General features: G+C 39.6%; 1 protein-coding gene across 1 annotated transcript in view; it reads left to right on the top strand.

Annotated features, from left to right (window-relative positions):
• Positions 1–15,535, top strand: part of TMEFF1 (transmembrane protein with EGF-like and two follistatin-like domains 1) — a 124,624-nt gene that overhangs the window by 42,968 nt on the left and 66,121 nt on the right. Inside the window, exon 3 of the mRNA XM_006864719.1 lies at positions 15,154–15,283. Within this exon, the coding sequence (XP_006864781.1) occupies positions 15,154–15,283 (130 nt within the window). The remainder of the gene's footprint in view (positions 1–15,153; positions 15,284–15,535) is intronic.

Genomic DNA, 15,535 nt, shown 5'->3' with positions numbered 1-15,535 from the left:
GTTATTTAGCATGATAGGAGGGTTCTCTTGGGCAGTTTAATACCAGCCACTTTAGACATCGGAGTCCTGGTTGTGGCACTGTATAATAAGCTCTTGACCACAAGGTCGATGTACCGTACCATAAGCTCGGCAGTTCAAACTCTCCAGCTGCCCCTCAGAAACCCTATACAGGGCTGTTATGAACCAGAACCCACTCAGTGGCATGTTAACAAAACAGACAACACATTTAGACATGGCTGAGCTAACCTTGTTGTTATCTGCCATTGAGTGAGTTCTAATTCACAGCAGCCCTGTGCACACCAGAAGGAAACACTGGTTGTACTGCACCATCCTCCCTGTCATTGCTTTGCTGGAGTCCGTTTTTGCAGCCACTATGTCAGTTCATCTCATTGAGGGTCTTCCTCTTTTTTGCTGACCCTCTACAATGCATGATGTCCTTCTCCAGGGACTGGTCCCTCCTGACAAAGTACATGTGATTAAGTCTCACCATCCTCAGTTGTAATCAGCATTCTGGCTGTACCTTGTGTCCACCTTTCTCTGATTACTTATGTAGTAAGCTGCCAGTCTGTTGTGGCTGACTGCCATGCCCCCCTTCCCAAATCCTCTTAAAAGGAACAGCAACTAAAGTGAACTTCCTTTCTAAAACAAACAAACAAAAATCTGTGTACGAACATAGTAGGTACCAAGCCCTTGTAAGCTCTTTTTACTTCGGTTCCATTAGCACCATGTTCAGAAGGAAGACTATGAAGAATTTCTTTTGGAGGGAGGTACAAGAGATTCAAAGTCCTCCTTTCTTCAGCCTGTTGTGATTGCCTGTCTGGCTTGTTGTGTTCCTCTCTTTGACATTTAGTCTCTGTCTACCCCTTGGGCCCAGTTTTATCATCAGAACTTGTCTGTCATTTTTAGCTGTCTTAGAGGAACAGAACCAGTAACATATCTGTGTGTGTACATAGATACAGATATATAGAAAGATTTACTTCAAGAGATTGATTCATGTGATTATGGGAGTAGGCAAATCCAAAATTTGTAGGGCTAACATCAGGTTACAGACTTCTGCAGGCTTGTATCCCGAGATTTATAGATAGATGATGGGAATAGTTGGAGGTTAGATAGAGAGAGAACAAGTTCAGCTAAAATAATCTATTTATAGTCTAGAGGCAGACTACACACTAAGTAAACTTACCTTTCAGTTGATTGATTGGTTATATTACATTCTATTATGGAAGGTGATTATATTAGATTGCATTGTAGAACAACAACTAGTCTAATGCTTGGCCAAACCCCTGGGAACCATAGCCTAGCCAAGTTGACACATCAATTTAGCCATCATGTTATTTTAATTTACCTAAATAAACACTTTGTCATCAGACTGTTAAGAACCAAAGATCAAGAGAAAAATCTAAAATGTGTAGAGAGAGTAGAACTAAGAAAAAATGTATGCTGTTTGCTATCAGTATAATGCCAGTGTTGTTGTTGTTAAGTGCCGTTGAGTCGATTCTGACCCATAGCGACCCTGTATAGGGTTTCCAAGGAGCAGCTGGTGAGCTTGAACCGCCGAACTTGCAGTTCAAACAGTTTTGCAGTCTGGCACATTAACCCACAGCGCCACACCGGGACTCCATAATGCCAGTGCAGTGGTTAACAGTGGGTACATTTTTTGAAGTGTAATTATTGGACCAAAGGGATGCTTATGTAGCGATTAATGTTCTCCCCAGTGTTGTAATGATGGCACAGTGGTTAAAAGTGCTTGGCTGCTTACCAAAGGCAGGTGGTTTGAACCTACCAGCTGCTCCATGGAAGAAAGATGTGGTAGTTTGCTTTCATAAAGATTTACAGCTTTGGAAACCATATGGGGCAGTTCTCTTTCCTATAGAGTTGCTCTTAGTCAGAAGTAACTCAAGGCAGTGGGTTTGGTATGGGTTTATAATGCCACCTCTATTAGTTACCTGGACTTCTGGTGTGGCGCTGTAGGATCTGCACTGGACTTTGAACCAAGAGGTCAGCAGCTCAAACCTGCTGGCTGCTCCTTGGAAACCCTATACAGGGTAACTATGAGTCAGAACAGACTCGAAAGTCTTAAGAACAGTTAGCTACCTATTGCTGAGACACAAATTGCACCCAAAATGTGGCTTTAAACAGTAAACATTTATTAACATGAGTGTGGCTTAACTAGGCGCCTGACTCAGGTTCTTACAAGGCTGCATTCCAGGTGTTGTCTGGGACTGCTGTCCTCTTAAGTCTCGGCTAGGTGAGGACCTTCTTCTAAATGTACTTACGTTGCATTTGTCAGGCTTTTGGTCCTTGCTGCCTGTTAATATCCGTTTTTGTTTTTTTGCCAAGTGGACCTTTCTGTAGGACTGCTCACCTATAACATAGCAGCTGACTTGACCCCAGATGAGGTGAGAAGCTAGCGATTGTGTTCTTGTTTGTAATTTGTCATTTTTCTCTAGCTGCTTCCAAGATTTTCTCTTCATCTTTGGGATTGACTGTGAAATTGTTAGGTATGACTTTCTTTCAATTTGTCTTGCTTGAGAGGTTGACTGAGCTTTTTAAGTCTGTAAATTTAGATTATTCATGTAATTTGGGAAATGTTTGTTCATTATTTCTGAGTTGTTTCTTTTCCTGCCCAGTTCTTTCTTTCCTCTAATCTGGGACTTGAATGATGTCTGTTAAACCCTTTTTTCTCCAGGACCTTGAGGCACTGTTCAGTTTGCTCCCTGCCTACCCCCCCCCCCCCCCCCCCCCCCCAGTTTTCTCATTGCCATGGTTCCAATTCCCTCCATGCATCATCAACCAACCAAAGGGTATATCCTAGAAACCCGCCCCCTACACTTCCCCCCCCACCCCCAGTTTTTTCTTCCTGTTCTTACTGGTCTATCTCAGATTCACTAAACCTTTCTACTGTCAGCTCCATTTTGCTCATCCAAAATGGGTTTTTAATTTGAGATATTTTATTTGTTGAATTTATTTGTTGTTGTTAGGGGCCATCAAGTTGGTACCGACCCATAGCGACCCTATGCACAGCAGAGTGAAACACTGCCCAATCCTGGGCCAACCTCACAACTGTTGCCATGCTTGAGTCCATTGATGCTGCCACTTGGCCAATCCATCTCGGGGTTGTACCTCTTTTTCTCTGACCTTCCACCTTACCAAACATGATATCCTTCTCTAGTGACTGGGTTCCTATACATTTGTAAGACTTGCAGAATTTATTAATTTTTTATTGTGAATTATGTGGTAGTTTACATGGGAGAACATTAGTTTTACATTCATCCTATCATATATCGTTTCATTGCCATGGTTACAATCCCCTCCATGCATTCATCAACCAACCAAAGGGTATAGCCTGCAAGCCTGTCCCCGCCACCGGGTCATCAGCACACGGCCTCTCTCCCTCTCTGTGTCTAAAGTCCCCAGCTGTTCCATCTCACCACGTCATCGACTCTGCCTCCGTCTCAGGCAACACTGCTTCTCTGGATAGGGTCCCGCTCTCCGCTCTTCTCCCTTCATGGTTCCAGGGACCTCCGCTCCTAAACTGCAAAGTTAATCACTCCCCTCCTCTTTACAAAACATCTACCTTTAGATTTCCAGCCCTCACAGTCAGATCTGATAACAGTTATTCACTATTGTATCACAAGAGACCTATCCTCATTTCCTTTCATCAGTTCTGCCTAGACAGATTGGATACTATTCTGTGGAGATTCTACCTTCCTCCACGCCCTCTGGATCTCGGTTCCCTCTTGAAAGCTTGTAAGTCAGTCATTTCTTGCCTTTGTAGCGCCCCCATTTTGGGTAGCCAATGTCCAAGTTGCCCATCCCTCTCTGTGTATGGTGGGATGCAGAATTTAATTTAAAAACAAACAACCACCAATCCAGTTGACTCCAACGCATAGTGAGTGACCCTGTGTAGAGTTCCCAAGGTTATAAATTTTACAGGAACAGAAAGCCTCATCTTTCTCCCTTGGAGCAGATGTAGGTTTGAACTGCTGACTTTGCAATTAGTAGTCCAGTGCTTATCCTACAGCACCACCAGGACTCCTTCTACAAATAAATGCTGAGATTTCCTATATTTTCATTCATTACAAGCATGTTTTCCTTGAATATAGATATTGTTGCTTTAAATTTTTGATGTTTTTAGTATCTAGGACATTTTAGAGATGGTTTCTATTGATTGTCTTTTTGAGAATGGCTCATGTTTGACTGTCTCTTCATATTAGAGAGATTTTGAATGTATTCTCCACATTGTGAATGATATGTTTTAGACTGCTTGAATTCTGTTACATTCCTTTTCAGAGTATTTTTGTTTTTAAAACAGTTAAATCAGCAGAACTCAAACTGCAGGTTCAGTTTTCCCGGCAGTGATTGACAGCATCAATGCCAGTTCATTCTGTTTCAGCCATAGGTGGTCTAGCTATGTGGAATCAGCCCACAGTTGAATGACTCAAGGGTCAGCGACAAGTTTGGCCTGAATTTGTACAAAGACTCTGGGACCCCTCTTTCCTGGCTCTTCCCTTTGTGGGGTTTTCTCTTACTTCTAAGTGGCTGTGGCTACCTTGAACTCTGTCCTCTGACTTTTCCAGGTGGAAATATTGTGGGTTTTTACTGAGTTAGTTGTCCTGATGGGAAAGTCTGGAGCTTTTCTCCTCTTCCAAAAGTCTTAAATATTTCCCCACATTAAATCTCTTGATGTGGAATTGTTGGGCCGGAGAATGCTTACGTTAGAGACTAACATTCTCATCATTGGTAGGTCTATCAGGCAGCCTGTTTCTCTGGTGAATTTTATTAGTCGTAAATTTTGTAATTCTGATAGATGAAAGAGAAACTTTTGTTTGTATTTGATTTCTAGAGAAATTAAAAATGTGCTATATATTTAACCATTTTTATTTATTTTGTGAATTAATACTTTATGTTTTTTCATATTCTGGAGGTTATTTTTTTGTTTTTTTGTTTTCCTGTATCATTGATTCGTAAAGATCTATGAGAGGGCTTAAAAAAATTCATGGAAAAATGGAATTCAAAGATGAAAGAATTTTTCTACAAATTTTTTGAAGCCCCCTTGGCTGTGTATATATGTGTATGCTTATGTATGCCTACAGATACTACTTAAATATTTATTGCTTACTGTGCTGAGCACTGTTTGAAGAATTTTATATTCACTAATTTATAATCTCTCATGAGAACCAATGTTGTAGGTACTGTTTTGATGTTTTTAAAAGAGTAATATATGCCCATAATAAAGAACTTGAACAAAGAACCAGATATATAATATATTGAATGATGTCTTACTTTAACTCTAGCTCTAGAGGCAATATCTGTTAGTTATTTCAGGACTTTTTTGGTAGAAATATTCTATTCGTATACAAAAATATGAATGTTTTAATTCCCTTTTCAAGTATGTAAATTATGTAATCACATGTTTCATAGAGATTCTTTTTCTGCCTATATAAATTACCAAAATAATCCTATATTTTAGAGAAATTGTCCTGTTGTCATTTTCATTTTGCTTATGTATTTTGGTATAAAGGTATTTATCTGTTTATATTTATCTGTTTTGTATAAAGGTATTTATCTATTTATATTTATCTGGTTTTGTCTATATGGTTCTGCCTTTCTTTATTCTTTAAAACTTTTCCCCCTGTAGCTCTAAGATTATAAAGAACAAGGCGCCTTGTTTGACCTTTGAACACATTTGAACACTTGGAAAATCCTCACATGATCTGTTTGAATCCCTTACATTCTTTCTTAACTTTATGGCAAAGCTGAAAAGGAGAATCAAAGTTAAGAGTTGCGATCAGCAGACGTTTATCCAGTGCTTGCATTGTGTTAGCTCCTAGGCTAGATGTTGAGGATATAAAGATGTTTAAGGACTGGTTCCGTACCTTATATGAGCAAGCTGCCTAGGGGTTTATTGTGCTCTTTGATGCTGCTACCAACAGAACTTTCTTCTGTCCCTGCTGCCTTTTTATAAATCTGTTCATGTTAGACTTAGGCTGCTGCTAGCATAAAAGCAATGACCTGAAGTGCCCATAAAACACTTCTCTGCTGATGTCTTAGCAATATCTTTTAACGCATTTTAAAAACTGCTTAGCGTGCTTTTAGGTCTAGTGGAGGTTTTCTGGGACAGCATTTAAACACATTTTAACAAATAACAGGATTAATCTAATATGAGCTATTATATCTTGCCATATATATAAACAAAACCACTTTTATAAAATTTTGTGTAAAGAAAAACAACAACACTATAAATAACTATAAATTAATCTTCCACTTAAAACCTGGGCAATATACAAAGATTAGCCTATCTGATTGCTTGCCCCCTTTGTCCCCCTGGAGTTTTCTTGACTATGTATGTGTCTTCCCTGAATTAATCAGTGTTTATATTCTCTCTTGATAACATGACCTTTTATTAGATCTTGTTTTTATTTTCTTATTTACTGTGCCCAGCACAGTTCCTGACACACAATTGTTGTTGTTGAGTGCCATCAAGTCAGTTTTGACTCATAGCGACACTGTATAGAGTTTCCAAGGAGTGACTGGTAGGTTTGACTGTGGTTAGCTGTCCAGTGCTTATCCTACAGCACCACCCCAGGACACAGAATAGGTACACTGTAAATGCTTGAAGGATTGTAGTTCCATCTTTGTAAACTGCTTACAACAGTTGACAATACCAGTTTTTTCTGGCGAATGAGGAGGTGGAGGGTTCTTTTCCTCAGCCAGGATGACAGAATAGAAGAGTCAGACCTTGGTTTAGAATTAGGATCCAATGCCAGTGCATGCATTAGAAATTACATGTTGAAAAAATGTCCCAACGTCCTTAATTTGCTCATAGAAAAAAAGTGTGAAGCTCCTAAAGAGAGACAGCTGGAAACTCAGGGTGCCCAAGGAAGAGCAGGTCCATTTCTCCCACGGTGTTCCCTACGAATACGCTTGTTAAATTGAATTCCAGGCACATTTCTATTCAAGTCTCCTGCTTACTACCACCAAGTGCCTGGACTTGAAGTTGAGTGCACATGTGGTGGAACACTGCTGAGTCACTTGAGTGTTTAGTGGTTGGATCACACCACTTCTGTGGCTCTTCCACTTGTCTGCTGTGACCCTGGGTAAACACGTAAGACTCAGAAATGATAGTATCAACAGCAAAAATAGCTGAAGTTTATCAAGAACTTATTAGAACCAGATACAAAAGCTAAACATAGGTTTTTCTTATTTAGACCGTATATGTATTTTATTAGTTAGACGTGGCTACGGCTACCATTTTACAGATGGGAAAATGGAGTGTGGGCTGATCCATAGGCGCATGAATAGTTGACTCAGAACTTGAACTCAAGCATTTTCGACTTCAGAGTCCTAGCTCTAAGTAATAAACCGTGTGCTTCACAGGGTTGCTCTGGTACTTAAATTCCACAGGCCATTTAAAGTTGTAGTTGGAGCACCAAAACCAAACTCTACTGCCATCAAGTTGATTCTGATGCTTGGGGATCTTAGAGAACAAAGTAGAACTACTCCATAGGGTTTCCAAGGCTTAACATTTTTATGGGAGCACGTGACCTTATCTAGCTTCAGCTGAGCAGCTGGTGGATTTGAACTGCCAACTTTGTGATTCGCAGTACAGGGCTTAACCCACTGCGCCATGATAGTTCCTTAGTTGTAGTACAGTGCTTGATAAGTAGAAAATGTTTGATAAATCTTGGCTACTACCATGTTGTTGTTGTTATTAAGTGCCATCGAGTCAGTTTGGCTTATAGCGACCCTGATGGGGTTTCTGAAGAATGACTGGTGAGTCTGAACCGCCGACCTTGCAGTCTAGCTCATTATCTTGCAGTGCAACACCAGGACTTTACCTTAGAGATTTTCAATCCTATCAAATTAATTACCTCCCCTTTTAAAGTTTAATTTACGTATAACATTTGCCGTTTTATATATTTTGAATTGTGAAATTAGTGACAATTATATTCACAATGTTGAACAACTGTCACCTCTATTTTTAAAAATATTAATCACCTTAAACTCAGTGTCTATTAAGCAATAGCTTCGTATTTCTCCTCCGACCTAACCACAATCTACTTTTGTCTCTCTGTATTTGTCTATTGTAGTTATTTCATGTAAGTGAATGGCCCCCTTTTTATAACCAATCATTTATTTTCCATTTCTTTATTGTCCTTATGTTAAAATCATAAAGTAACCTACATAAACACATAATTAAGGAAATCAACATAATGTGGGATTGTAATGTGAAGGAAAAATAAAAATAATTTATAATAGAATATGCATGTTTCATACTGTAGATGAAATGATTACTTACACTAGAGTACAATAAAGTAGTCAGGTGCTTACAGCTACTTCTAATGAAGGTTTGATCAGAGCGTGTTTATACCAGAAACACATGAAACCAAAAAGTAGAGGAATGGTTGATGCTAGATTAAAAATTAATATTTGGATTTGTTGCAGCAAAATAGACTTATTTGAATATGCTAAGTTTCTCTGTGCTTCCTACATGACTGTGCAGAAGGACATTCACAAATTGTGAGGTACATGTAAGTCTCTAGCACCTCCTTTGTAGTACATTTAGTGTCCTTGAAATCACTTGCTAAATGACAGTAATGTCCCTTTTAAATTGTGGTTTGCTATAAGTCTGAATTGATATAACAGCCTGGTTGATTGTTGGTTTGTCATTGTGACAACCAAAAATACTTCCATGGGCATCCTAGGGGACACTATTGGCATTTTGAAGAGTATTACATTGGCTGTCATTAGGCCTGTGAAGAGTTGGGTTGAAGAGTATGTAGGCCAAGCACTTGACATCTTAGAGCCTAATTATGCTTTATACTAAGTAACGCTGGGCACACGTCTAATTTATTGTATAAATTTAAAGGGAAAGAGAACAAAGGAGTGAGTATGATCCTTGAAAATTCAAGACCTATAGGAAGGCTTCTTAAAGAAAAAACTGTATTTTAAATCAAGTTGATGTAGCATTCTGATATCAAATGCACAATAAAATCAATTTGATTAGAAGATATTTTATTAGAAATTGTTTTATCATTACTTGACATATGGGTACCATTCCATATTTATACTTCACGAAATCAATCTGATTGCTTTTTTAAAAAGTTAAATGATATAAGTAGATGTTTGGTATAGATATGTAGAAAATTATAAATGAGAAAATAAGTCATCAGAGAAATATGAATTAAATGAGATCCTGCTCCCGTAAAGATTTGTTGTTGTTGTCAGGTGCCATTGAGTTGGAACCAACTCATAGCAACCCTATTTACAGCAGAACGAAACAATGTCTGATCCTGGGCCAACCTCACTACCACCGCCACATTTGACACCATCAATGATGTCACCTGGCTGATCCATCTCGTTGGGGGTCTTCCTCTTTTTCTCTGACCCTCCACCTTACCCAGCATGACATCCTTCTCCAGCGACTATTCCCTCCGGACAATATGTCCGAAGTATGAGAGTGGAAGTCTGGCCATCCTGGCTTCCAAGGAGCACTCTGGCTGCCCTTCTTCCAAAACAGATCTATTGGTTGTTTTGGCAGTCCATGGCACTTTCAGTACTCTCCTCCAACACCACAACTCAGAGGCATCAATTCTTCTACAATCGTCCTTATTCACTGTCCAGCTTTCACATCCATATGAGGTTATTGAAAACACCATGGCTTGGGTTAGGCGCACCTTAGTCTTCAAGCTGACATCTTTGCTCTTCAATACTTAAAAAAGTTCATGTTCAGCAGATTTCCCCAATGCATTACGTCGTCTGATCTCTTGACTGCTGCTTCCATGAGTGTTGATAGTTGATCCAAGAAGAATGAAGTCCTTGACAACTTCAATCTTTTCTCCATTGATAAGAATGTTGTTTATTGGTCCAGTGGTGAGGATTTTTGTTTTCCTGACATTGAGATGTAATCCATATTGAAGGCTGTGCTCTTTAATCTTCATCAGTAAATGTTTCAAGTCCTCTTCACTTTCATCAAGGAAGGTTGTATCATCAGCACATCACAGGTTGTTAATGAGTCTTCCTCCAATCCTGATGCCACGTTTTTCTTCGTAGAACCCAGCTTCTCGTATTATTTGCTCAGCATACAGGTTGAATAAGTATGGTGAAAGAACACAACCTTGTCGCACACCTTTCCCAATTTTAAAACATTCAGTGTTCCCATGCTGTGTTTGAACAACTGCTTCTTGGTCTAGGTACAGATTTCTCAGAAGTACAACTTAAGTACACCTTGTGCTTAAAGGACTGAAATAATTTATCTTGTAAATGCACTTTGAGTTTGGGGAACTAAGAGAAGTATGAAGGGTCATAATCAGGTCTGTAGGGTGAATGGGGTAAGGTTTCCAGCTCTTTGCTGTCCTGAAGGAATCAGCAGGTGCATTGTTGTGATGGAATCCTGGGCACAACTTCCCTTGCCTTTTTCTTCTCACCAATGTAGTTTTCTATTTTATGCAAATTTCTTCATGATAAACGCCAGTGATCAAACTGTGTTCTCCAAGAAAAACCTGTCAAGATTACCTCTTTATAATCCCAAATAACATATGTCGTTACCTTCTCAGCTGCCCTCTATCCTTGAATTTTACTGGCTCAGCAGATCCATTCAGAAGCCAATTTTGGTTTTGGTCTTTTTTTTTTTTTGGAAGGTACCTAATGAAATCAAGACAAGTGTATTACCGAGAGAACTTGTCTGCAGCCATCTACTGATTGCAGATGCAGACAGGTTTAAACACGTTTTGTTTGGAATAAACCTGTGTGTGAATGAACTGAAACCCTAACAGCAATATTTTTGATTTTCCTTCATATTTGTGTGCATGTATATCTGTCTGTCTACATATTCCTTGAAGATTTACCGCCTCAGAAACCCTACACAAGGTCGCTATGAGTTGGAACCGATTTGATGGCACTTAACAGCAAACAGCTCTGGTAGCGTAGTGGTTACAAGTTGGGCTGCTAACTTTAAGGTCAGCGGTTCGAAACTACCAGCTGTTCCATGCGAGAAACATGAGGCTTTCTGCTCATGTAAAGATTTACAGCCCCAGAAGCCCTGTGCAGGGTTGCTGTGGGTCAGAACCATGGCTCACCACCACCTTACTTTCTCTCTCTCTCTCTCTCTCTCTCTCTTTCTCTCTATCTATCTATCTATCTATCTATCTATCTATCTATATATATATATATAGTTGTTGTTGTTATGTGCCGTGGAGTCATATATGGTTACTAAAATATGTTCTTAATAGCACTGTTTGAAAGAACCCCAAATGGGAAACAACCCCAGAATTGAACAGTACAATAAATAAATGAATGGTGTTATATAAGGGGGCTTCCAAATGTACATGGAAAAATTCCATTATCTTTTAATTGCATTTTCCACCAACTTTTGGAAGTCTCCTTGTATTTATAATGGAATACTGTGCAGTGGTGAGGATGAAACGATTGCTGTTTTCAGGAACACAAGTAAATCACAAAACAATACTGATTGTGGAAAGGCAGAATTCAAAAGATTGTGTTAAGTGTGATTCCATTTACATAAACTTCCAAAACAAGCACAGCTAATTAATGTGTTAGAAGGCAAGATAATGGCTTTTTTGGGGGTGGGGGGTGGGGAGGTAATCATTGGGAAGAGACAAGGATAGTATTTAGGGTGTTAGTAATGTGTACCTACTCTGTGGAAACTTAATTGAACTAAATTCTTAATCATTTTTGTACATCTTATAAACAGGCATACTTTGGAGATATTGCCAATTTGCTTTCAGACCACTGCAATAAAGCAAGCAAGTTGCATGGGTTGTTTTGCTTCCCCAGTGCATATAAAAGTTATGTTTACACTATCCTGTAGTCTGTTAAAGGAGCCGTAGTGGCACAGTGATTAAGCGCTCAGCTGCTCACCACAACGTCAAGGTTCGAATCCAGCAGCTGCTCTGTGCAAGAACGCTGTGGCAGTCTGCTTCCATAAAGATGAAAGCCTTGGAAACCGTATGGAGCAGTCTGACACTATGCTGTGAGATTGCTGCTGTGTGTTGGAATCAACTTGGCAGCCATGGGTGCTCTTTTAAGTGTGTAATAGTATTTTGAAAAAGTTTGAAATGTTGTGGAGTCACCACATGTGACAGAGAGACATGAAGTAAGTGCATGCTGTTGGGAAAACGGCACCAGTAGGTTTGCTCGATGCAGGGTTGCCGTAAATCTTCAATTTATATAAAAAAGGAGTGTCTAGGAGCTCTGTAAAATGAAGTCCAAGAAGATGAGGTATGCTGTACATTACATTTCAATAAGAAAATTTAAAAGCCCTGAATACTGACTTCAAAGATAGGATCATGTCCTAATTTCTGAAATCTCTAGTTTTTATGTTGTTGTTGTCAAGTGCTGTCGAGTCGATTCCGACCCATCGCAACTGTATAGTGTTTCCGAGGAGCAGCTCGTGAGCTTGAACCACCGACCTTGCAGTTCAGACAGCTTTGCAATCTGGCGCATTAACCCACAGTGCCACACCAGGACTCCATGTGGGTAATAGAATACTATTTAAAATGTAAGCATAATTTATGAGGATAATGATGATATCACTGCTTTGCTGAGAGAGTTTCAATAGTTCTGATTCTCTAGAGCAGGGGTGGGGAAACGTCTGGCCCATGAGCTGTATAATGCCCGTGGATTCATTTAATCTGGCCCTGCTAAGGCAACCACAGTTTAAGCCAGAAACATTGTTGGTAAGTGCATTCGAGTCAGTGTCAACTCATAGGGACCCTGTATAGAGTTACTGAGGATTGGCTGGTGAACTTGAACCACCGACATTGCCATTCAAACCGACCTTGCAGTCCAGCGCATTCATCAGGACTCCAGCCAAAACGTTGTTGTTGTTATGTGCCATGGAGTTGGTTCCGACTCACAGTGACCCTGTACAGGGTTTCCGAGGCTGCAAATCTTTACAGGAGCAGAAAGCCTCATCTTTCTCCCGCGGAACAACTGGTAGTTTCAAACTGCTGACCTTAAAGTTCGCAGCCTGATTCGTAACCACTATGCTACCAGAGCTCTTTAGCCAAAACATTGTTGTTGTTGTTGTTAAGTGCCATCGAGTCGGGTCCGACCCATAGCGACCCTGTACAGGGTTTCCGAGGGTGTAAATCTTTACGGGAGTAGAAAGCCTCATCTTTCTCCCGCAGAGCGGCTGGTAGTTTCGAACCGCTGACCTTAAGCATTGTTGTTGTTGTTAAGTGCCATCGAGTCGGGTCCGACCCATAGCGACCCTGTACAGGGTTTCCGAGGGTGTAAATCTTTACAGGAGCAGAAAGCCTCATCTTTCTCCCGCGGAGCGACTGGTAGTTTCGAACCTCTGACCTTAAGGTTCGCAGCCCGATTCGTAACCACTACGCTACCAGAGCTCCTTGACCTTAAGCATTAGGGGTGAGTTAATTAAATGTTGGACCAAACATAGCAGGCTTATTTTTAAGTTGATAATTTTGTATGGCCTGCCAATGATGTTATAAATTTTGGCAGAAGAAAGGTTCCTCCCCCACGCTCTAGAAGATGAAGCTGAGTTACAGATTTCTCGGAATGGTATTAAAACTAAACAAAACGCTAGCGTGATCTGGCGCTTGCTTACCTCTCTGCCCTTATATTATGTATCTTTCCTTGTAAGTCAAGCAGTTTTAGGATTCGGATTCCCAATATGAACTTGTTTCTAAATCTACCCATATTTGAGAGCAACAAAGAAAGAAGTAGAGTCAGGAATAGGAGAAAGAACCAGAAGGTGTAGCCAATTGCCTCCATGAACGACTGACTTCTCTGCTATGAGACCAGAACTGCATGGTGTGTTCAGCTACCAACACCAAACATTTTGATCAAAGATTCTATAAAAGAATCCTGATCAAAAAGTAGAAAATGTAGAGCACAATAGCTCATTCTCATGAACCCCAGAGTTTCTGGAGCCATAAAAGTTGGATGCACCCTTGAGACTATTGCCCTGAAATAATTGTAGATCTCAAACATAGAATAGCTCCTGAAGTCGGCTTTAAACCATAGTTGAGCTTAATTAACAAAGAACGTCTGCTTTGAACATTATGCTTTAAAAAAAAAACTATATGGCATCAAATTGACAACAGCAACTTGAAAGTAGATGGGAACCTTAAGAGGCAGTATGTTTCTGTTAAATGGCAGAGAACAGTTTGGAAAAGGAGGATGAGAATGTCTGTTCAACTTGAAGCGTGTCACCAGTGTTATGGAATTGTACATGTAGAAAGGGTCAGTTGGTATATGTGTTGTTGTGTATATTCGCCACAAAAGTGCAATAAAATATATATTAAAAAAGTGTCTACCGTAGGTCAGAGAAAAAGAGGAAGACCCCCAGCAAGATGGAGTGACAAAGTGGCAGCATCAATGGGCTCAAGCGTGGCAACAATTGTGAGCTTGGCCCAGAGCCGGGCAATATTTTGTTCTGTTGTGCATAGGGTGGCTATGAGTTGGTACCGACTCGATGGCATCTAACAACAACAACAACCATATTTGCATGCTTACTAGTTATAAACATGTGGGTCCAATGCTATGTGTTAAACCTGTATCACCTTTAAAATTTTTCTGTTCATCTCTATTCATTCTTCTAGACCCAGTTCACATTTCCACTTTTTCTGAGCATACTTTTCTTGAATGCTCCAATTTGTAATATTGGTATTAAGTATTACACTATATCATTGATTTGTTATGTGATTCAGCTTTACGGTATATATTTTTTCCTAATTCTGTTTGTCTCTAAGAGTGCAAGGCCTTTGAGAACAGGTAGCATGTCTTACATTTATTTGTATTTTCTGTAGTATTTATTGTGAGACTTTGCATACTAGAGGTATTGAATAAATAAGTAAAACTCTTTACAAACATTGCTAAGAATTTCCTCTTATTTTACTGGGTCTTGACAGTGAGCAAAGAAAAAAATAGAGGAAATGGGAATTTTCATCCTCATTTTTATGGATAGTTGATAGCTATTTCATGATGAATGTGAAAAAATGTATGAGGAAGTAGCACAGTGCTTCAATTTTATAAACCAAAGAAAAGAACAAACTATTTGGTAGTCAAAGTTTATCATAATACTATGGTATTGTATTCATGAATATGAAATAAACTATTAATATTCATGCCTAGTTTGAGAATTTATTTTTGTTTCTTTTACAGTGCCATACAAATTACATTCCCGTCTGTGGATCAAATGGGGACACTTATCAGAATGAGTGCTTTCTCAGAAGGGCTGCTTGTAAGCACCAAAGAGAGATAACAGTAGTGGCAAGAGGACCATGCTACTCTGGTATGTGTGTGATTCTCTTCAGAATAAACGTTAGAAAGTAGTTTCACCTTGTTTTCTAAAAGCAAGTTTTCAGTAAGAGTTCAGTTTCCCAAGAGAAAACTACTGCTTGTGATTGGTTGCTTTTGTAGATGCCATCGAGTTGGGTCTGAATCATTTCGACCCTGTGTACCAGGTACCTGTGTATGTTGGTCCTGCATCATCTTCATAGTTGTTGCTGCGGTTGAGCACATTGTTGAAGCGACTGTGTATTTA

This window comes from Chrysochloris asiatica, unplaced genomic scaffold (genome assembly GCF_000296735.1).
Source record: "Chrysochloris asiatica unplaced genomic scaffold, ChrAsi1.0 scaffold00069, whole genome shotgun sequence".
Classification (NCBI taxonomy): domain Eukaryota; kingdom Metazoa; phylum Chordata; class Mammalia; order Afrosoricida; family Chrysochloridae; genus Chrysochloris; species Chrysochloris asiatica.
Note: the sequence above shows the minus strand (reverse complement) of the source record. Positions and strands in the feature narration are given on the sequence as shown.